A 23,426-nucleotide genomic window follows, 5' to 3' on the forward strand; every position below is an offset into this window, starting at 1 on the left:
CATTAAAAAAAAAAAATCTATCTTACTTTACTATTCAAATGTATTCCTAAAACCAATTTGGCAAATTAATTTTAATATACAGATACAAAACAACAAATATAGATTCACATCATTTACAATAAATCATTCAAATAACATTGTAGATACTTTTTTTTTTTTTTTTTTTTTTTTACAAAAACTTCATTCAACAAAAATACACATCAGGTTCAAGTGGTCCTGTACAACACACTTCAGCTGTCAGCAGCTGGTTCATCAGTTTGGAAGCTGTCACTTGACATCTACAGATAACATTGTCTTGTTGCTGATCAGTTCAATTTAAAGGAAAAGGTCACCAAAAGCTTTGCAGAGGAGGTAAGTCAAGCACAATTGATACTAATATTTATAAAAAGGACCAATTATTAAAGTATAGAACCAGTTAAAGTATTTTCTAATTACAAATGTCAGTTCCCATGAAATAACTAATGGAAAGAATAAAGCTAACTGTTGTAGCTAAGTACATTTGCATCAGATATTTAAGCTTGTGGTTTTTGGTTTGTTTTGTTTCAAGATCAGATTTTGTTTTTCAAAATCTTTTGAACTCCACTTTCACTGCATCCATCCTGAGAACATCAGTCAAGTAAAATTTTAATAAGGGGAACAACTCGTAGGTTGAGCTTATTATAGGAAAAACTGTTTTTGCAGTTTGACGCAGCTGATCTGTGTCCGGCATATCCCTGGCCTGCAAGCCCCTGAAAGGACGTTTATCCACACCTGTTAGCACTGTGTGCTGAGGGACATAGCTGTTTTATCTTTTCCTCAACAAAATAGTACAGCAATTTTCTCCCTAACTCCAGGTATCAGGCTGTTTCTCTTGTGGTAGGTAACTTAAGTTGATTGGCATTGAGATCAACAATTTGGGCATGTGGAGATTTCCAATTGGTAAAATGCTGGGTGATCATGTCGTGGCTTTTACAAACGATTTCTGTTATGAAACAAACTGTGATACACGCACTTAGGCTTTGTGTCTAGACAACGGCAATGTTGTATGGAAGGGATTTTCTGGACAACAGGAAGTGTTGGGATTAGGTATAAAAAGGCCTAACGATATTCAGAAATAGTGTGGAGATGGGAGTGAAATGTTTTCAACGACAAAGTCAGATTTAGCAGGGGAAAAACTATGCAGATGGTTTATGCAAAACTACCTCAGGAAAGCTCTGGCAAATTGCTGTCACTCTTTTTCTAGCTTGCAGATCAAAGATAAAGTGTGCTGTGTCCCCAGGGTTTTATAAACATTCTATCTCATGACTGTTTAAATCTACTGCAAGGTCGTTGTAGAGTTTAGGTGTGATCAAAATTTAAAAGGTTGCTTTTGACTCCAGGCCATTTCAGCTGTTTTCAACAGAGCTGGCCAATTCTGAACCATGAACGATGAAGTAGGTGGGATTCATCAAAACGTTACGCCATCTCTGTCTTTCTCTATTTTTTGGTCCACCCATTATTATGCAATGTAGGGTTATAAAGAGAGAAAGCCAGATTCCCATTGAAATTCACACATAATCCATAGAGTTGGTTCTTTGTTCTTTTTCTTTCCAAGTGGAACATTTGACCTGAATCAAGAAGAAAGGTTGGCAAACTTAAAGTTAGAATACTTGAGTCAACTATTCTTTATAGAACTCAGGCCTTTGGCAATAAAACTCAAGCTAGACGTAGATATTTAAAGAAGTCAAAGGATATTCTATCCTTTTATAAATATTTAGCAGTTTTCAAGATACCCGAAAATCCAAGCAGGCTCCATTCAGGATGGGTGTCTCATCAAGTGGCCCACACACTGTACAGAGCTGATGGGGGCGGGGTGGGGGGGCAGCCCTGGACTCGGACGTGCCCCAGCGTCCGTGCTTCCTGCTTCTGTGAAGGAGCCCACAAGGGACAGGTGGGGACCAGAAGTTGGGACTCGGCCAGGAAGTACATCAGGACTGGTCACAGGAGGTAAAGCGCTTCTTCACTGCCCATCAGCAAGTATTAAACCAGGGAAGCCCTCTGAGTGCGGCTTTACTTGAATTTGAATGGATCCTCACTGAAAATGTAACATCAGCCAATGTTTCTCTTTTCTTCCCTAATTTTCTTATACTGTATTTTAAAAAAACCTCTTTAAACTTGCTGTATACACAAACAACTCTGTTTAGCACAGAGACCCCTGCAGTTATTGCTGAGGGGTCTAGGAAAGCATATTAAGTGTAGTTTTCAAAATATATAACTGTATTTTGTTAGTAAAAAAGTCAGTTATATAAATGCAACTAAAATGTAGATGTCTGTTCAAAAAGGAAACACGTACGCACACGCATGCACTTACACACACGTGGAGCCGCAGCACCTCCTGAGAAGCCTCCTCACAGAAGCAGCCTCCGTCCCCCACACACTGGGTCAAGGTTGACAGAAGCTGATGAGGGCTCTTGGCCACAGAGCAGTACAACCTCCCAGCAGCACTGCCTCTAAGTGAACATGTCGAGGTGGCAGAGCAGGGTCCCGAACAGTGAGAGTTCCTGACAACTTGTCACTTAAGGTCCACCTGACAGATACAGGCTCATGTCTCCTTGATATGCGATGTCACCTCCTTCGGGGCCAGGTCTGGGTACGGGGAAGGTGGAGGAGAATAGAGGCTTAGGTCACACCTCTGCCTGTGATATTACAGGTTAGTTCATTCCCAAGCGTGGGCCTGTTAGAACTTTCCAAGAGCAGCACACAAAGAGATTCTCAAATAGAAAACCACAGACTGTGTAATATACCACCACGCCTCCCGTGCACTAGGTGCATTTAAATAGCATCTCTCTCACAGATCCTGTCTTCTCCATACATATTTATCAAAATTCACACAAAGATGAGATTAGTATTTACAGATGTCAGCCCATGTAGCCTTTGTTAGAAAAGACAGAGTCTAGATGTTTTTTGTAAAGGTCTCTTTTATAAAGAATGAATCTTAGAAACCTGTTGACATGCTAATAGTGGCATGGTTAACACCCCTGGTTTGGGTTTATGCAACAGTCAGCTTCAAAGCCAGAGGAAGCTGAGCTGCTCTGACCCTCATGCCTTCCCAGCGGAATGGAATTATCATTGTAGTTGACCCAGTCAGGGCACCAGAAACAACCAATGGCGAGAGCACATCACTGTCTTTAAGAGTGCCTTTCAACTGGAGCAACTGCAGGTTTGTGTTACCATAAAATTAAAGAAAATGGGTTTTACACTGCAAATGGGTCTGAACAGACTTCCTCAGGACATGCGAGCAGTCATTATTTCTGCTCCTGGAGTCAGATGCCACACTCCGGCAGGGGAGCACCCGACTTGAGAAGCACAAACCCACCTGGTGGTGGGACTTTGCACTCCCTGCCTTGAAAGTAGCTGAATCTTCAGAATGCTCAAGTCACTCCCCAGGGTGCACTGCACAGGCGAGTGCACCTGCTTCCCCGGACCCTGGTGGTGGTGGTGGGGGATCCTTGCAGGAGGAAGCCTGTAGACCACGCGCTGACGGCAGTGTAAGGCCCCTGGCACCACGGCCCCCGCGTGTCAGCGAGAGGCAGCAGCGCCGGCCCACTGCTGTTCCCATCAAAGTCAAATGCAACAGCAGCCTTGAGTCCAGGCCTCCCTCGGGAACGGACACTCCCAGCTCCCCAGGCTTGTGCTGCGGTGCACTCAACGGCACTGCCTGCTGGGGTCACTCACTCGAGAGCATGTCACTGGCTCCCAAGCCTCAGCCACCACAGTGCAGGCCACAGAGGGCTCCGTGTGCCTTGGAGCTCGGCGCCATGACTTCCGGCCACTGTCCCAGGAGGCAGCTGGGTCCCTGAAGATATAAGGTGAGTCCAAATCCTGCTTTGGTTATTGACCTCTGTAAGAAGTTTTCAGCCCTGGGCCCAACATGCTTCTTTCCTTTGATTTAGTCACATGGAACAGAAACGGTTCTGCTCTCCGCAGCCAGGTCAGTGGGAGGGCGGCCGTGTGGTTTCACTTCTTGAAAGGTGTGAGCTTATTGAAAGTGTGCCAGAACAGCGAGGGCTTCCTCTTGGGCTCTGCCAGGGCAAAGACCTGCTGCTGTGGGACGCTGGTGGGCACAGTGATGTGGCGCTGGTGAAGGGGGTGGAAGCTCTGGGGCGGCGGGGCCGCGGGGCATCCGCTGTAGCCTGACTCGAGAGAGGAGGAGGAGACATGGATGGGGGTCAAGTTAACCGAAATGGAAAAATAGTGCCAAGACTCAGGAGTTCCCAGCTGCTTCTCAATTCATATTAACCAGAAGTACATCTAAGAGCTATGAACGCTTCTCATGTTCAGATCCGGCGTGTGGAGCCGAGCCTCGGATGACCTCTTTGAATCCCCCCAGAAACCCTCCAGGGAGGGTACCATTACCGCAGAGTGACCCCTAAGGAGACCGCAGCCCAGAGAGGCCGGGTAAACCAGCCCTGGTCACAAGGTAGCAGTGGCAGAAGATGGCAGGGATGCTACTTAGGATGAGCAGCAAGAAAAGGCTTCCAACGGCAGCGAGGAGCGCACACCGCCTCGGCCCCGGCCCGACCCTGCCACCTGCTGGCTGTGATTCCCGGGCCGGCTCCTTGACTTCTCCCTCTGAGCCTGGTCATCTACATGGCGGGTAACAGCACCGCCCAGCTGCTGGGAGGATTAGAATTAATAGTAACGTGCTTGGAAGAGTCCTCCAGACACCGATTCACTTTGATCAAGGTGTTTCATTAGAGCGGCACTTTAAATCTGTGCCGAGATAATCAAAAAGGCTCATGGACACCAGGCCCAAGGTCACGAGCTCACTGTGAAAGTGAGCATTGAGATGAGGAGGAGTGAGGGTTTGGAAGGGACCAGGACTCCGGTCAGAACGCAGCCTTGCCCTTGACGGGCCACAAGGCTTTCCTGCTCCTGCAGGGGCAGATGGAGGATGAGAAGGCAGCGCCTGGCCAGTGCCCGGCAGGTGAGTGCCCACAGACCTTAGTGTCCCTTCCTTTCCGTTCCTCAGGGGCCAGGGGCTGAGCCAGTGACTCTTGGAAGATACAGACAGAAACTAACGAACTAAAGAAACTGGTATTCACTACTGACCTGCCATGAAAAGGAGATGCATAAAAGAAAATGGATTTTCCTGCCTTCAAGATATTTTTAACGTAGTGGGGGAAAATAATGCATTTGGGGGAAGGAAGCAGGGGAACGCTCGGTGTGCTTTTGGTGATGAATTCTTTTGGGTCCACCAGCTAACGGCGCATCACAGTCCTGGGCTTAACACGTCCTCGGTGGTGCATTTTCAGTCAGAAAAATACTGAGTGGGAACTAATGTCATAGGATGAATACTTCTTAGAATAGAAAGTCAATCTGAATAAAGTTTCTAAGAATATCACACATATTTTTGGATTAAAAGTCATTATTTCATTCCCATTGGCCTAGATCCTTTGTTACCCACCCCGCGGAAAGTGTTTGGACATCAGGACCCTGGTGTGGGTGACCTTGGCACTGACATTTTTAAATAGCTGCCCAGGTAATTCTAACGGGCATGAAGGGCAGAGAACCCTGCTGTAAATAAATAAGCTAGTGGGTCTTCTTTTTACTCACCGCTTGACATCCTGAACTCTAGACCCCTTTTTCTACCTCACTGGAATGTAGCCTGTACTGAGTTCTGAGGAGCCATTCAGGACTGGAACTTCCTCGTCACGTGTCAAAGCAGCAAAAGGGGTTTGCTGGTCTGCCTCTGACCAGCCAGGTGGCCTGGTGGGTGACACCAGCACTTCCTCAGAAGGAGGAGCTGGAGAGGGGTGTGGGCAGGAGGAGAAGGGCTGGACGCTCTTTGGACCAATTCAAACCACATTTATACACTCATATTCAAATGTGAGCAAATACCAGAGCCGACTCAAAGGCAAATGCAGTCACTCTACACCGCCCATTAGTCGGCTCTATCATTTTGAGTTTCACCCATTCGTCTCTCCATCATTTGGAGTTGGTCATAGACTAACAACTTTGTGCATTTCTCCTGATTTTAATTACAAAACTGATCTGTATTGAGACAGACTTCTCCAAAACTTACCTTTTGACTTTCCATGTCCTGCTTTTTGGGCATTTAACATGGCAAGTTTCTTTTGATTTTCTGAAATTTCCATTCCTGGATTTTGAAACAAATGTGACATACAGTCAAAACAAGTGACGTTTGAGAATAACACTGCCCCACACCCACATTAGCTCTCAGGTATTCCCCATAACCCACAGCGAGGAACCCTAATCTTCAAGGAACTATGAGAGGCTGAAAAGGAGGAGTAGCAAGAATTGTCACTAGGGTGCTGGCACAGTTACCCTCCCGAGCAGGACACTGTGATAGAGAGTGAAATGGGTGCTGCTGGTAACGACATACAAACTACAGATGTTCCTATAGGGAAGGATGAGGCCCTGGGATGAGGGGACAAATCAAAGGGTTCCCAGGCTCAGCTCACCTTCCTGCTGTGGGTGAGCCTGAGGAATGGGCACTGGAGAGTGTGCCCCCACCAGAGACAGTGTGTGCCTTAACCCCCCTTACACCGTGAGGTCCTGCAGTGGCAAGGTCTGCATGCTGTGAGCCGCATGGAGACAGGTGGCAGGACACAGGACAAGCCATGGCCCGATGGGGACAGCAGAGGACCAAGCACTGAGTGCCGGGGTGACTCCCCACCCTCACAGAAGGAGACCCGCTTTGCCCTACAGCTGCTCCACTGCCTGGGGCCACGTACCAGGGCTCACCCTCCCCCTTCTCACCTTCTGCCACCAACGGGTCCTGTGGCCCCCTGGCTCTCCTGCCCTCGGCACAGCCCGGCCTCCTGCCCCATTCCCATGCTTGAACCCAGCCCAGTTCATGGCTGAGCTCCAGGATCCATGTGCACGAGGAGTTCCATGCACCTGGACACACAAGACATGCCTGGCAAGGGCCTGCCTGGTCCTGCTTTGTTCCACGCTCACCCACTGCCCAGACCCCAAGGCCCCAGGAGTGCCACACCAGCACCACCCATTCATTCACGCACCCTCCGAAGACCAGCGAGGGGGAAGCGCTGTGCTGCAGAGGTGTGAATCAGGCCGGGTGGCGGCTGAGGAGTGTTTAGAATGTCCCCTGTATTTCTCAGGGAAACTGAAACACTCCAACTTAAAAATGACTTCAGCGCCTGCGCCAGACACTGTTTTGCCTGCCAGTTCAGAGCGTTTCAGAGGGGATTTCTGCCCTGACTGACTGGTAAATCCCGTCCTACGCCAACACTGGACCCCATGAAACCTCCCGGAGCGGACCCATATCCGCCGCGAAGCATGGGGCAGGTGCCACACAGCCTGGGGGAGCGGGGACCACCCCCTCCGGTTTCATCCTCACTCCTCACAGCATTGGGTGGGCACGGGGAGGGCTGGGCCTCCTCCATGCAGCACCACGCGGCCTCCGAGCTCTGGGCTCCTATGAGGGCCATCTCCCACTCCACCCCGCCTTGAGGTCTGGGCTCCCGTGAGGGCCATCTCCCACTCCACCCCGCCTTTAAGGGGCCCTGTGGCATCCCGATTTCCACTCAATAGTTTGTGCTCAAAACTCAAATGCCTGGGAGGCTGCGACCTTGGGCTCGCACAGCACAAGTGCCATCTTCATAAATACTCGGCAGTTCCGGGGCCAGAGGGTCAGTCAACACCAGGAGGGGAGCAGGAACTGGGAGACCAGAGCGACGCTAAGCCTATGGGCTCCCGAGCTGCAGAACGGGACGCACAGCCCTGAGCACCCTGGGTGAGTGGGACAGGGCAATACGCAGGCAGAGGGGCTGGCTGTGAAAAGGACGGCGGCAGCAAGGCCCGTTTACAGTGCTTTCAAGGCACTGCTGAGAAGCCCCAAGGACCAGCTACTTCTCGTGGCCTGGGCGACAGTCACCTGAGTGTGTCTCAGTCTCGGGCTCACGCGGAGCTGCCGTGAGATGCTACTTGGCTGTGTTGTAAGAGTGCGTGAGTGCCTTAAGCCTCAATTTCCTTGTCTGTAGAACAGGTATAACAGCAGTGTCCCCATCGTGGGATTCAGTGGGACAATCTCTATAAATGTGTGGCAGAGCACCTGGCACTAAGGGCACACTGAGTACATGCTGTCTGCAGTAGCTGTACCTGTCATGGCCTGTCTGGTAGGCAAGTGCTTGAATGTGCAAAGCCCATCTCTTTACTTAACAGGGGGCTGCACCCCATGGGAGGGGCTGGGCAAGGGCCAAAGAGTAGGGGCAGCGGCCCCAGGTGCAGTACTGCTCACCCATTTCTTGGTCTTCCTGTACCCTTCGCCTCTCAGCCCCACACGCCTGCAGCCACCTCGCCTTGTCTTCCTGCTTTTTGGCACAAAACAGATGAACCTCGTCGGTGGTCCTGCTGACGAGCTTGAAGGCATTTTTCACGTGCAGGTTCCAGTCCTTGTCGCGCCCGTCCTCCAGGTCCCGGAGCTCCATGTCGTCCATGTCCATGCGGCCTCTGTAGTAGAGCATGTCCCGGCGCAGCAGGTCCTTCTTGCAGGACACGAGCTGGTGGTCAAACAGGAAGAACGTCCGCTGCTGGCTCCTGCCTTGCCTGGTGACTCTGGTCAGTTCCCCGGAATGGATCAGTTCTGAACTTCGGTCCAAAATATCCAGCCCCTGGAAGGATGGAAACACATCCTTAAGACCTTCCAATCCGGACTCCTTCAGACCTCAGGGCTACAGAGGAGGCCCTGACACAGACTCGTCCTTGGGCTTCCCCATCATGAAGCCCATTCACAGGTGCGAAGGGCCGTGGTGGCTGTTGAAACCTTGGGTTATTAGTCTCCTTGGGTGTCAAGTTTCTTTTCTTTATTCCCTACTCAATAGGAAAGTTATATTGTCTCTGTGTTACCTGAGGTATCTTCCTTATGAGGAAGGTCTGGTGAAAAGCGCGCTGGACTAATGGAATCTAGTCCATCTGACACGGCCGCTGGCTAAGACTGATCCTGGGAGGAGGAGGACACTGAGGCAGCTTTCTACCTACGTATGGGAACAAAGTCCTGTGGACCCTGGCTTTTGGGTCAGGTATGTGGCAGCTCTGGGAATAATAACTGGCTTAGGATCTTGGAACCAAAAGGCTAGAGAGCAAATTGCCAGCATGAAATTGGTACACTTCTGACAATAAATTATCCCCAAAATGTCAGAGTCCAAGAACAAAAAGAAAAACATACTTTTACAGTATTAGGTTGGGTCTAATCCAGTGTAACTTCACGGTATTCGGTAGCACGTTGGCCTCTGACTTCTAAGATTGTATTCCCCCTTTAATCCCAGCCAGACACAGTATTTGTTGGAGGCAAAAGACCTTGACTACAAAACAGTTCTTCTGTTTACCTGCCTAGAGCAATTCTGTGCCCTAGATTCTTCACTTACAAAATAAGACTTAGACTCGGTGATGTCTGAGGTCCCAACCTAGGCCCCTGACACAGAAGTATTTCTTCCTAGCTCTCACTGCTAAAACCGTCTCTAGTTAAAAATCTAATTTACCAATCCAAACTTTCTTAATCCTTTGGGATTAAGAGGAATTCTGACCAATTAATCTGATATAGGATGAATTTTGCTTGGTCTAAAAACAATCTGAACAGAGTCAGCTAATTGTTCTTAATAACAGCCACAGAGCATAGTGGTTACCGGCATGGACACTGAAGCCAGGCTGCTTGCTCATGATTGAATCTGGCCTGGCCACTCCCTAGCTGTGTGGTCTTGAGCAAGCTACTTAACCTCTCTCTGGGCTTCAGTTCCCCTATTTGTTAAATGAAGGTTAATAATAGTTCCTACTTCATGGGACTGTTGACAGGATTACATGAATTCATACATACAAATGGCTTGGACAGTGCCGGGCATAGGAGAAATGCAATACAGGTTCTAGCTCTTGTCACTGCTGGTTTTATATTTATGTTATTTATTCATAAACAAATTGTGCATAAATTTATTTGTTATATATATGTGTGTATATCTGGGATATTTCCTTCCCATCTTATATATGAAAATAGTAATCTCATTCAGATCATACCAATTCAAATGCAGGCAGTAGGACTCCGGGAGCCCACGCTCCTACCACAGTGGTATTTGCATTTTAATTGTTCTCTAGCTGCTCTCCCGGAGAAGATTCTAGCAGAAGAGACAGAGGAGAAGCAATAGATAAACTACAGACACTCTTCAGAGTTTATTTCTTGGTGGCGCTGAGGGGTAAAGTAGCTGACAGTCAGAGGCACCAATATGCCTAAAACACACACCATCAAAGCCAAGAATATAAAAGTATCAATCACAGGACACTAAGGGATGTTACCCAACTAGACAGCAGGTTGGGGAGGGCGTGAGCAGAGCTGGACAAAGCAGAAGGTGGGAGGGGTACCCCACTCACCTCCCAGCCTACGATGGACACCTGCCACCGTGCTATCTTGTCTATGCTCTCCAGCTTGCGTTTGCGCTCATTGATCAAACAGGCTACGTTCTTCATGGCTTCATATGCTGCCTTTATATTGTTGTAGTCACTGCAAAGCAGGGGGTTAATTGTAAAGATGTGACAGCCACTTGCAAACTGCTATTGGACAAAATAATACAAATCTCTGATTTGTAAACTGATTGTCTAGACAATGTGACATTTCAATAATAGCCACTGTTTCCTTTTTCTTCTTCCTCATGAATAGACTACAGTCTGCATAGGTTAAGGGAGCTGACCGAATGCAATCCATAATTCTTTGGAAAAAGGATGTTTTTATTCATTTCCCAGAAATCACAATGAATGAAAGTAAATGTCACAAGAGTAAGTTTTAGCCAGAGTGACAATGGATTATTTTCATTAAGAAAGGACAGTCTTTATTGTTGCTTTGGTTTTTGATATAGCCAGTTTCACTATATAAAATACTTTGATAATCACTAACCATTTTCAAGAGGAATTATTTTCTCGGAATCTTATGTTGATCAGGAAGGGGCTCAAGAGGCCGCAAGCCAAGGGAGGCTTTCCGTAGTGAGTTACCCAAGCGCTAACAGCAGATCCACCTCATCAACAGACCTTCATCTCTCACGCTTTCCACACGCTACAGTCATTTCAAATTAAAGTGTTCCCCCAGCAGGCTCTTATCCCAAGGTCTCTCAAACCACAGGTACCAGGAAAACCAACCACAGTTCTAATGTGCACACAGGCTGGAGCAGAGGCTGTCTGGTATTTGGGAAGTTTTATGGGACATCGAAACCAATCACCCAGCGAGGAACTGAATTTTTTACTTTCCAGCACTTTCCTGTGTCTGAGGAACAGACAGAGCCTTTGGGTCTCAGATGGACTGACTTAAGAGTCCTCCAGCCCAGCCAGGAACAGAGCCTTGGAAGCGGATTCTGTTGTCTATTTATGATACACAGTTAAATTCAGCTCCTGGGAGTCCCTGGGCATTTCGCCCACAGGCAGACCCTGCTGTCTTCAGACAGGCCTGTTCCCACACGGGAGCAGAGCACAGAGGAAGGACAAAATGATACAAGGGGCTGCCGAAATAATGGGAGCAAAGCCCCCCAGAGACGCCTCCAGCAATAATGAAAGTGTGCAAAGTAATCACACTTTTTTCTACAAGTTTTTCTGTACATTTCCAGAAAAGAAGCAGAGTGTGATAGTTTTTTTTTCCTAATTTATTTGTTTTACTAACAACAAGGAAATGGGCTTTTTTGTCATTTCCTTTAAAATGATTAAAGAAAAAAAATAGCCAAAAATCTGCAAATGCCTCCTAGTGAAAAAATGCCCTTCAAAGAGAAAAACTAACTGTTGGAGGATGACGGGCAGACTTCTGGCCACAGCTTTCCCATCAGGAAGGTACTACTTTGCTGGCCCGTGTCTTTTCAAGATGTATCTGCTTCATTTAATTCTCATATTATTTTCTGTGGTTTCCCACCATGATGTGTTTTTATTCTTTTTTTAAACATTTTCTTAAACTTGTGACTCTCTTGACTTCACTATTTTTCTTTCCACCCAACTTTTCAGCTTTCTGCAGCAGAAACAGAAATATTTACAGCTCTCTTTCTTCTTATCTATTTCCATGAACTCCTTTCTCTTACTCTTTAATCCCAGTTCTTTAAAAGTAACATGCATTGTCTAGGGTCTGTGGTTCAGTGACCTAGCTTTTCTCTTTCTATCTTCCAATCTAACTGTAGAAAGGTTCCTTTCTTCAAGCCCACAGGGGTCCAGTGGCAGAGAGAGCAAAGGAGTGACCCGTTTTCCACCTGACAGGGCCGGGCACCACCATGAATAATTTGACTGGTCTTGGGGCAACAGTTGTTAAAAACCCAAAATTGTTGTGGTTTGCTACAGCAATTTTGACTGGTGTAAATCCTTTCCTTCTCCCTCTTCAGGCCAGAGGCCTTCAAGGCTGTCCTTCCTTCCAGGGCTGCAGGGGCGGTGAGAGCTTTGGGCCACATGTGGGCGTCAGACACAGGGTCTGAGTCTCATGGGAACAGTCAGCTTTACCCCCAAACCCTCCCGTGGTCACGTCCTCACTGGCATTCCAGTTGTGGCCTGGTGAGAACATGAGCAACAAACCGAACACTGCTACCTAAAGCCACCTGGCAACTGGGTCTGGCTGTGCTGACATTTTCCCGCATCTTGGAAAACGGGCATGTCCGCTCAGATACCGGCTGGGTGGCATCTTACCAATCATCACAGGAAGATTACACATTAAACTGCACATGCAGGAAAATGATGAGGTGCCAGTAAGTAACAGATCGTTTTTTGGCTCCCCAGAACTTAGTTAGGCACAGAGTTAGCCCCAAAGGGAAGCGGAGCATTCAGCTAACCGTGACCAGAAAGAAGCCCTGTGCTCAAAGCGAGAGGGAAGGGGCGGAAAGGACTGCGGAGACCCAGCGGGCGCCAGGGCTGGTGGGCAAGGGCTTAGAAACCAACACGAAGAATCAACATTTGAAACCAACATAAGATTGTATTATTAATGATACTTTAATAAATAGTAAAAAAACAAAAAGAAAAAAGAAAGGGCTTAGAGCCCAACAAGGTCTCAGCAAGATGCCTCTTCCAAGTTGACCCCCCACACCCTTGAATTCCGGTCCCTTTACAGGCCAACTCCTGTGCATCCTCACCCCTTCTACGAAGCCTCTTCCTGCTGCACAACATGAGGGGCATTTGCCAGGACACAGTTTAAGGAGTCCAGGACAGGAGAGGAAGGAAAATATGTCTGTAACTGTACTCACAACCGTCTATTTCTTTCAACAATGTTTGAAATTAACTACTGAGTAGCTACAGGAGACTTATGATAAAATACACATCAATTATAAGGACTGATGATACAATAAAAATCCCATGTGCTCAGAACACTGTTTAAGAATTACCCTTATTGTTCATTATTGTGGGGAATGGATATTCCAGAGCCTCTTTCTTGACCCTATTTCAACACTCAACAACCTTAGCTAGTCTAGAAAATCTGAAAACTCCTTCCGTATAGGTAACTGGAAGTGTCAAGCCTGCCCCGTCAGCCCAGCTGTCACTGCTGCTCTGCAGAGCCCAGAGCACCTGCTGGAAGGACCCTGCAGGGTGGGCAGCGCTGGTGTTACTCCCGGCGTGCCCAGGAGGCCTGCGTGGCTCCTGCGGGCGGCTGTGCCCTCACCTGTGCTCCTGCGTGGTGTACTTGAGCAGCTCAGCCAGCTGCAGCGGGTATTTGCAGATCTTCTGCACCGGCGTGAGGAGGAAGCCGTCGATAGCGATGTCGATCATCTGCTGCAGCAGGCGGCAGGCCTCGAAGAAGTGTCTGTACCGGCCCTGCTTCATCAGGCTGGACAGCTCCGCGCAGGCGCCCGGGTGGTTGTTGCAGTACTCGGAGTAGATGGCGAAGCCCTCTTGCTGGCAAGGGGAGAGCACAGCTTCATCAGCGTAAGGCCAGGCCAAGGCACCTCCTAGCCCTACCTGAGTGGGCATTTCTGGGAGCAGGGAGGTACACCACAGCCCCAAGTGGTCCTGCACTGTTTCTCATGCCTGTGCAGTAAGCCTGTACTTCTCAGTGGGAAGGGGCCGTTTCCAGGGGGTGTCAGCTGTCCTGGCACTCAGCATCCTGGTCCCACTCCAGGCCCCCTGAGAGGGTGGGTCACAGGTACACGTGGCTTCCCAGGGCAGTGGTGCCCTCTGCTGTCACCCTCCTCACCCCTGCTCCCCTCTGAGAAAGAAGGAGGTGCTGTCCCCCATCTCTCCCTCCTGGGCCTCTTCATTGTCACTGATTAACTGGTTGACTATGATCAGGAGAGGGGACTCAAGTGCGCCCTCCTCCCCCTCACACCTCTCCTCCTTCACATGCTGCCACCCGGTGTCCACATGCACGGCACCCTACGGCCTCCGACGGAAGCCCTGCGCCACTTCCTTCCTCCCCGACAGTCCACTCCACAGCGACCGCCTCCCTGCCAGCTCTTTCCAGACACCCCGCTTCTCCTGGACCTGGCACTACACTCCCTTCCCCTCCCTGTGTCCTGGGCCGCCCCCACGGCCTCCACACCCCAGGGCCTCTGCTCCTCAGCCCACATATCCCTGAACATCCCCTCACCCTGAGCATCCCAGCCCCAAACCTCTCACCTCCCAAATGTTCCCTCACCCCCGACCCCAACCATATAAATCAGTCAACTTAATTTTTAAGTGACCTCTCCATTCTATAGGAAATTAATCTAACAAGAACAAAACTAAAAGGACTCCTCTTTGTAGTGAAGAAACGTTTCAAAATTATGTAACTGGGTATTATTAATAGAAGTAACAGGTGACATACATGTTGAAGAAAGCAGGGTCCTATTTCACTTAAATGTGGTTCCTCTTTATTGTACTGTTTCTCAAGGTCTTTTAGGAATTGTCTTTGGAATTTGTAAATATCTTCAATGTTTCCAAAAATGGTGGCTAGTTGTGCAACAGTGAACATTCCTGTGTGCTTGCGACACTGTCGGATATAGCCCTACAAAACAGAGAAGTAAACTTTGTTAAATTAATTGGGACACTCAGAGAAATTATTCATTTGAATTATACAGCTGTTTAGGTCTGAAGCCATGGTCTTGGAGTGGATTTTAGAGAAAATTATTTTATCCTTTGGGTCCCTGATGAAATTATCATAGTTCCCTGACTACCATGTGCCATTAATATTTTAAAAACATAAGGAAAGAGAAAAGGTATGTGTGGATGAATTTATAATTCAACAAACCTTATAAAGATTCTAGATTATACTCATGAAACAAGCTGCTTGGGTTCAGATACGAGAGCTCACAAATTGGCATAGTCACACTCTTTAAGGCAGTCACTCTCCCGTTCCTGATCCCATTTCACAGCCGAGAGCGCTTGTCAAATCCAGAATGCCACTGCTTGCTGAAGAGCCCAAGCAGATCTGCTCACTGTCATGGCCAAGAGCCAAGACCATCTTACCCAAGGACGCCACCATCACCTACTTCTGTGTACACATGGCATCAATCTGTAGGCCTTTAATCCAAGGCCTGTACTAACTGAAGCACTACTAATTCTCTGGTGTGCCCTGGCTGTACTGTGGCTCGGGTAGCAGTTAGTGCAGTAGGAAGGAGAAGCCATAAATACATGTAATAATTATCCCCAAATTAGCATTATGTAATCACACAGACTAAACTGACTACATGGTAAAATACACACTACTGACCACTTGGTATGAATTTTAACAGAAAGACTACAAAAAGGCTTAGAGCACAGGCTCTAAGGCAGACTGTCTGGTTTAAATCCCAACCACACACTATGTAACTTCTCTGTGCCTCAGTTTCCTCATCCATAAAGGGGGCTGGTAGGTGAGAGTGCTGTATGAGTTCCTCCAGGTAAAGGGATGGCACATAGTCAATGCTCAACAGTTATTAGCAATGAGTTTTATTTTCCTAAAATGACACTTTAAAGAAACCCCCATAACCATGTATTTATGCAGAACAGGACGGTTGGCACAAATAAGCTAAACACTGGTGTATCTTTGGCCAGTTAATCTAATCACAGAACTGGCAGCTGTCCCATTTCAGCAGGTCTCCAGGGCTGAACTTTCACGGCTGAACTGAGAGCGCAGAGATGAGCGTTCCCAGCCAGGCGGCCGGAACGATCAAGGGGCAAGAGCAGTTAGTGTGATGCGGACAGGATCCAGGAAATGAAAAATACCATGGAGGAAATACAAGTCACTGCCGAGCAGAACACCACGGCTGTGGACATCACCAAACAAAACCGATCTTTTTTTGGTCTACATCCTAATGACGAGCATCTGCCAGTGATCAGGTGCAGCCACATGGAGGACAGTGACAAACCTTTGATTCTTTGTAAAGTCAAGTGGGTTTTGCTTAAGGGGGGCTGCCTTCTCTGCAAGTCATTCAGTCGTGAGCTGAGCAGCTGCGTCCTGAGAGGATGGCTGCCTGGCACCCGGAGAGGAGGACTGACTATGACGGCAGGTCCGAGAGGCACCGGTGCTCCCCGAGGTAGAGGAGTATTTAATGAGGGAGTGAGGGGCGAGGAGGAGAGGGCCAAGAATAACATGCAAACCCGAGGGCCTGCCCGGAGACAGAAGGACACTGTGCGGGCGCGCCGTGCTGCCACACGACCGCCTCAGGGGGCCACAGGCCAGACGTCTTACCTCGCAGATGTCCTTGAGGTGCTTGATGTACACCCGCTCGGTGTTCATGATCTCCTGGATGACGTTAGCCCTCATCTGGCGCTTGCTCTCGGGGTGCGGGTGGCGGCTCCTGCCGGCGTCCTCCTGCTCCTCGTCCTGGGAGCTGCTGGAATTCTCTGACAGCTCTTCCTGGTTGACACGCAACTGCAGCCCACACACAAGCAGCGGGTGACTTGGGGGGACATGGCACCAGAACCAGGAAGGGCGCCGCCCCCACACCCCCTTCTCCTGACCAGCTGGGAAGGCGGCCTGGCCCTGGCCTGTCTCCACCTGCCTGGCTGCTCAAGCACAGCAGCAAAAGGCCCATCAACTAGTTCACATAAGTTGAAACTTTTCCTTCAACTGCAGCTAATTTCTAAAAGGTTTGATTAAAATGATATAAAGAGCGAGTCTGGACCTTAAACAATTCCACTGTTCCCCTGAAGACAGCTGTGAAAGTGCCACACACTTACTCTGACAAAGCTCGCGGGGAACCAGGCTTCCTTATCCTCATTCCGGCCCCACCACCAGTCCTTGTTAGAAGCTTCCAGCACCTGGATGACATCTCCTGCCTTGAAGCCCAGTTCCTGATCATCCATGGTCACGTGGTCCCACAGGGCTTCTGCACAGACCACGCTGCCATCGCTGATCAGCTGCAAAGGAGACACATGGAGTGCTTAGTGCAGAAACGAGGCAGGCAGAACAGCAAGCAAGATGCCGTGAGCTTTCTCAGGGTGGCACGGACATCTTCCAGCTCTCGTTGGAGTGGACAAAAGGTTTTCAGTCCAAACTTACTGTTTGATTGTTACACAAAGTAAACAGAGAAAAACATACGAGAGCAAACAAAATCAGGTGGGTATCTCCTACATGCTCTTAAAGGAAACTCCAAATCCACTGTTTTGGAAAAATGTAAAAATGACACACTTATCTGTACACCAGTTACCTAACCAATTTGAAAATCTGGAATATTCACCATGAAGTGGTTTCTGAATAGTCAAACTAGATGTCACAAAGCCAAGCCTCCAGCGGTTATGCACATACTTTACCACCAGACAGACCCTCACAGCCTCTGTCAGAACTTAACTCTTTACACTGTATTCACAATTTGAAAAAACTCTGTACCTAACTTTATAGTTTACTGCAATTAAAGAGAACACAGCATGCCTCTGGATTATTAGCAGTTAAGCTGAAAGAATAAAGAATGGCCAGAGGTCCCTGTCAGTTAGCCGAGGGGCAGATGACTGCACAGTCACCCTGTTCTAGAGGGGTGCCATCACATCCTATAGCAAAAGGGATGATACGGCCAGGATGCTGGTGGCATTGATGGGGATGGCAACTCACTGAGAAGTCATCTCCACATGCTCTGTTCAAGAACTCCAAAAGCTAAAAGTACTTTCTAAAAAGATTTCTGTAAAAATGGCTAAAGATGCAGTGGCAGAAAGAACACCAGTTTGTAGTGAGAAATAAGTAATTTCAGCTCTGCCATTTGTTAGCAAGTAATTTAGCCTCTTAGCCTCAGAGCGTTTATTAAAATATGGATAATCACTACCTCTTAGACTGGTTGTGAGACCTTGGTGAGATACATAAGGGAGTACAGTTCATAAAATGAAAAGCACCACTCAAAACACTAATGATTACTGCTCTTGTTACGTAGAGGGATGAGCTACAGTTATCTGGAAAATTCTACCACATACATTGTCCTTGAAAATGCCAGAAAATCATAGCATTTTTTTCTAATCAAAGAGTTCTAGGTTTTAGAACGTATTAGTAGGAAATCATCAGAGAGGAAAGTCTGAAGTGACATTGGACCCTGAAAATCGGGTACCCAACGTTTGCCATTGTTGCGTGGAGTCTTACCTCGTTGATGGCCAGCTGTTCCCCGCCTGGCTGCAGGTATCCGGGGCTGGCCTGGCACAGGGCTTCATAACTGCAGTCTTCCTCGCTGCCGTTGTCATCCACTAAGGCGGAAGACTCAATACCTCCATCTGAAGACACTGAAAAAAAAAAGAGGGAAGGGAGGGGGATGCAGCACAGTTTAAAAGAGTCAGGCAACAAAATTTTAAGTGACAGAATAAGAACATAGCCCTAAGGAAAAATTATCACTTGTATGTTATCCAGAATAAGAAATCACTAGAAAATTTCTACTGCTCTATTAAGCCAAAGGTGGTAGTTACGCTGATAACAGCTGGGGTCACGCACACCGGTGGGTGGGGAGGGGAACACTTCGGAGTACTGCCAACACTAACACAGTGTTATTTTGTGAATTAGGATAGTGAGTGAATTATGTGTGACTTAGGTGGAAAGTGGTGCTCTAAAGTGGACATAAAAAATATACATAACAGTGTTTCTAAGCAATGTGCTGCTAAGTTTGAAGAGGAAAAGAAAAATACCATTATTTTAAAAGCTGTATCTTTTACCCACAAGGCATTGGTAGTGCTATAATAAAAAGGTGCTGACAGCATCCTAAGTAAAAACAGGCAGCCATTCTTCCTAGTTGTCCATATACGAAAAGGCTGGAACTCACAACACCAGAATTTAACCAAAAAAAAAAAAAAAGAGATCTTTTAAGGATGGATGTAGCATTTGGGTTGATCTTGGCAATTCTTGGAACAGGAGGCTGCACTTACCGAGGCTTATCTGTCCCTGAGCAGAGGGAATTTTAATGAGAAACAGAACATTATTCCCTGTGAAGAAGACAGGGAAGGTTTCATAGAAGAGGTAGCTGGCTCTTCAAGATACTTGAGGACAAAATGTGGCTCAATTTGAAGAACAGGATACATGGACATCGGTACATCTAATGAGATGAGACTGGAAAAGTGAGGTGGGGGCATACTGCGCGGGCCTCAGGGGCTGGGATAAGCAATGAATGGCTCTTCTAGAGCTTTGAGTAAGGGGACAAGTTTTGACTGGAGGCTCCCTCCGGAAGGAGGACGGGTTTTAGAGTCACATGACCTGGTCTGAGTTCTAGTCCTACACACACGGGACCCTAGCCAAGCAACTTAATCTCTCTGAGCTTCACATCCTAATGCAAAAACAATGTTCCTTCCTTTTGTTGATAAAAGATAATGTGTGTCAAGTTCCCACAGCCCTGATTCAGAGTAAGAATAACTCACTGAAAGAGTTACTGTGGTGGTGGCAGTGAGCCTGGTGGCAGCTGGGCTGGACACTGGCTTTGCTCGGGCATGGAGTGGGCGGCCGGAGGGCAGCACAGGCCCAGGGCGCCCGGGAGGGGCGGCGGCTGGAGCGAGCGGCACTGAGGCGCTGCACCGGGGGACCGGCACGGGACCCAACTTTCCGGGCATTGGGCAAGCCAAGCTGATGCAGGTGCGACAAATATGACAAAGTCAAGGATGATTCAGAAAAACCTCAAGTTACCGGGGCAAATAACAAGAAAGGGAAGTCAGGGAAGCCAGGCTGCGGAAGGATGGTGGTGGCTCTGAGCCTGCAGAGCAGAGGGCTGTCCGCCCTTCCTTTGCTCAAGGACTTGGGAGGCTGAATTTCTACAAACTCTACCCTCAGGGGACAGGTCCACTTTTTAAGCTGAAGAACTTTTCTTTTTAAGTGAGTGAGATATTTTTGATTCTTTATTTTTGTACTAAGTCTTCAAAATCCGAGGTGCATTTCTGTTCACTGGTCATGCCAGGCCAGAGAGCAGGTGCTCCCCAGATGCACGTCCGGCCCCAGGCCAGCTCCATGCTCTGTGCACCAGGCCCTGTGCTGTTCCTGCTTCCCCAGCACTTGCGAACTTTTTTAAAGCAACACATTTTGTAAATAAAGTACAGAATCCTTACATTAAAACAGTAAAAACGACTGAAAAAGATTTGCGAGTTTAAAACTGAGTCTATAATAGGCAGAGTCAGGGCCACGGTCACGAGGAGCTCAAACCAGGGAAGGTGGGTGGTACTGGAGCATGTGGGGATGTGGCAGCAGAGGGCAGGCGCGCGTCACAGCCACCCGCCTTCCCCGGGAGCCCGTCCTCCCGGCCCGCGCTCCGGACAGAGCACTGATCAGCAGTGCCTGACAAGCTGGGTCTCCTCACGGACCCACACTTGGGATGTGCTTTCCTGCAGCCCGGGGTGCCCCTCTGCACCTGGGAACCCCCCAGCCAAGCCACTGCCATCATTCCTTCACGTCTACGACGGCACGGGCACGTGTAACCATAAGCTGTCTCTCGTGGCTTTGTCCAGCCAGGCTCACAGGAGGTGGGGGGCTCCCCATGCCTAGGATGGTGCACTGGACATGAGGACAGTGACCCTGGGATGAGCTGACAGCTCTGCAGGAAGGTCAGAAGGGCCCTGGTTCTGACCCCATGGTGCCCGGTACCCTCTCCCACCTCCCTTCTCCTCCCTGTTCCCACGGCCAGTCTCATTCAGGAAGGATCCCAGCCTGTGGAGGGAAAAGTGAAAGTCGCCTCAGGGAGGAAGGCAATGCAGCAGAGGAATGTTCTGGACCTGATGCAAAGTCAAGGAGCAGAAGAAAGTCTTCCAGGCCCTGGTGCTGCGTCTGAGGCCCCCACCTTGCTTTCCAACTCACCACAGAAGAGAGGTGGCACCTGGCCCAGGGCACCTGGGGCAGTCTGTGTAAGGGGAGTGCAGCAGGTGGGCAGCAGAGAACGAGCAGTGTGTGTGGGTGTCGTCACAGAGGGCAGCTGGCGACACTACATACCAGGACCCTCTCTCTGGGCGGAGGGGAGAAGGGCTTCCCTCTGGAGCGCAACGCCGGCAGCGCTTCTGTTGCCAAGTGCCAGGGGCAGGGGTGCGGTGGGGTGAGCGGGGAGCGGTCTGGAGAAAGTCAGGCAGCCGTGTCTGAGAAGAGTGCACGAGCCACTCTGAAAGCCTGGGTGATGCATGCTGACCTCTCCCCCCCGCGCCCTCAGAGTGCCTGCTGCAGAGAACAGGAGGTCCCCGGTGCGGCGCGCTTCCCTGGTCTGTGCTTTCGGAGGAGCAGAGAAGGTCTTACAGAAGCAAACACATTTTTCCTACTTGCATGAGTCTTTCCTAACTAGAAAGGAAATAGCACGAAAGCTGCAAATCTTCTCCAACCGGAGTCCTTAGGGCAGCTGCCCAGACCACCAGGCCCACTGGCGAGCGGCTGAAACCTTCTATTTTCAGTGTCCTGGGTGAGGGGGATACATACAACACACCTGGGCAAATGTCCCAGCTGCACTAACTTTCTTTGGTCTATAAGGGGCCCCGAAGAGGTAGGATTCTTCAAATTTCAGCAAACACGGACCTGCACAGCCTGGCACCAAGAGCATTTCTCCTTATCGCATTTCAGCCATGGTTGCTGAGCCAAAAGACATGATGCTCAGTAAAATAAAGATGCCTGGGCCGCCCACTCACAGCAAAACCCTGAAAATGACACTTCTCCCCTCAAAGACCCACTGAGTAATGTTTTCCCTGGGAGAATTCTTTACCATCTCATCTGGCTCTTGCTATGAAAATCAGTAAAGGGGGAAAAAAAAGCCAGTGGTGATAATGTACGAATCAACAATTTACAGGAATCTAGTGAGAAAAGGATTCCACTGAAAAAAACTGAACTTTTACAGGAGGCACTGGAATAAAGCTATCTGGAAATAGATATGGACTTCACATATTGAATGATCTTTGAGTTGCTCTCATAAAAACTTAGAAAAATAGCTCTAGTTGAGGTGCAACAGAGAAAGATTTCAATCGTGAATATTCGTATTTGCTGAGCACTGCAGAATCAAGGTGGTCCTCTGTGCTTGGGTCAGCCGACGCAGTCTTCCAGGGGGTCCTGAGGGGGCCAGGGGGCCTGGGTTGGGAGACATGCAATGTGTACACGGCAAAGCCTAAGGAATGTGGAGCAACACACCTGGGCAAATGTCCCAGCTGCACTAACTTTCTCTCTAGATGACCTTGGAGCAAGTCACCTGCCGTCTGCCAACCTTACTTTTCCCATCTGTAAAATGGGAGCAGGTTACATGTTTTATCTACTCAGAGGTTATTCTTTTTCTTTTGCTTCTCCCAACCTATGTCCAACTCATCAGCAGATCCTGACTCACCCTTCAGGATACGTCCATAATCTGGCCACTTCTCACGCCCCTGAACACTCAAGCCTCGGTCCCCTCAAGCTGGGTCACTCCGGCAGCCCCTCACTCATCTCCCTGCCCCTGCCACGCCCCTCTCCCAGCGATGATCATCACAGCAGCCAGAGGGACCCCTGAAGACCACCCTCCGCAAAGTAAACTCTCTGCATCTCCCACCCTCACTCGGCTCCGGTACTGAGGGTGTTTCCCACACCAGGCACCCCTGCCCTGGGCCAGAGGCTCCCTGTGCCTGACCGCCCCCACCCCTCCAAGCACACAAACCCTCAGCAGGTGCTTCCTGACCATCCCACTGCCAACGGCCCCCTCCTACCCCGCCCAGTCTTTCCTTATTTATTTTCCTCCATAGCATTTCTCACCATTCATCGATTTTGCTCATTGTCTTCTCTCTCCCAACTAAAATGTAAGCTACATAAAGGTAGTGATTTTGTCCACTTTGTTCTTAACTATATTCCTAGGACCCAGACCACTGCCTGGCACACACAGGTGCTCAGGAAGTATTGGATGGATGGATGGATGGATGGATGGATGGATGGATGGATGGACGGACGGATGGAAACACAGCACACAGACTAAGGGCAGGACTTTGGGGTCAGACACACCTGACTTCAAGTAACAGTGCTGCATGTATTTTTTTTTTTTAAGAGTCCTTGATCAAGTTACTTCCTCAATTTTTCACTTGTCGAATAATGGTAATACTCATCCTATGGATTGTTAATAAATTCTCAACAAGTAACTGTTATTAGTTTGCTGTGAGCCTCA

The 23,426-nt window shown here is 48.8% G+C and overlaps 1 protein-coding gene across 11 annotated transcripts in view; it reads right to left on the reverse strand.

Annotated features, from left to right (window-relative positions):
• Positions 1-56: 56 nt before the first annotated feature.
• The window catches only part of SPATA13 (spermatogenesis associated 13), a 154,642-nt gene continuing 131,272 nt past the window's right edge, over positions 57-23,426 (reverse strand). For 6 of the 11 annotated variants that reach the window (XM_036994702.2, XM_036994703.2, XM_036994704.2 and 3 more), the window contains 9 exons: positions 18,455-18,591; positions 17,071-17,250; positions 16,580-16,762; positions 14,735-14,914; positions 13,595-13,827; positions 10,360-10,489; positions 8,243-8,615; positions 6,044-6,118; positions 57-4,151 (listed from right to left, as the gene is read on the reverse strand). In XM_036994702.2, coding sequence (XP_036850597.2) covers positions 3,976-4,151; positions 6,044-6,118; positions 8,243-8,615; positions 10,360-10,489; positions 13,595-13,827; positions 14,735-14,914; positions 16,580-16,762; positions 17,071-17,250; positions 18,455-18,591 — 1,667 coding nt within the window. In that variant the 3' untranslated portion in view covers positions 57-3,975. Of the gene's footprint in view, positions 4,156-6,043; positions 6,119-8,242; positions 8,616-10,359; positions 10,490-13,594; positions 13,828-14,734; positions 14,915-16,579; positions 16,763-17,070; positions 17,251-18,454; positions 18,592-23,426 lie in introns of those variants that run through there. The other 5 variants (XR_005054903.2, XM_036994701.2, XM_073227711.1 and 2 more) reach the window with 5 other exon arrangements.

Source organism: Manis javanica, chromosome 1, assembly GCF_040802235.1.
Source record: "Manis javanica isolate MJ-LG chromosome 1, MJ_LKY, whole genome shotgun sequence".
Taxonomy (NCBI): Eukaryota; Metazoa; Chordata; class Mammalia; order Pholidota; family Manidae; genus Manis; species Manis javanica.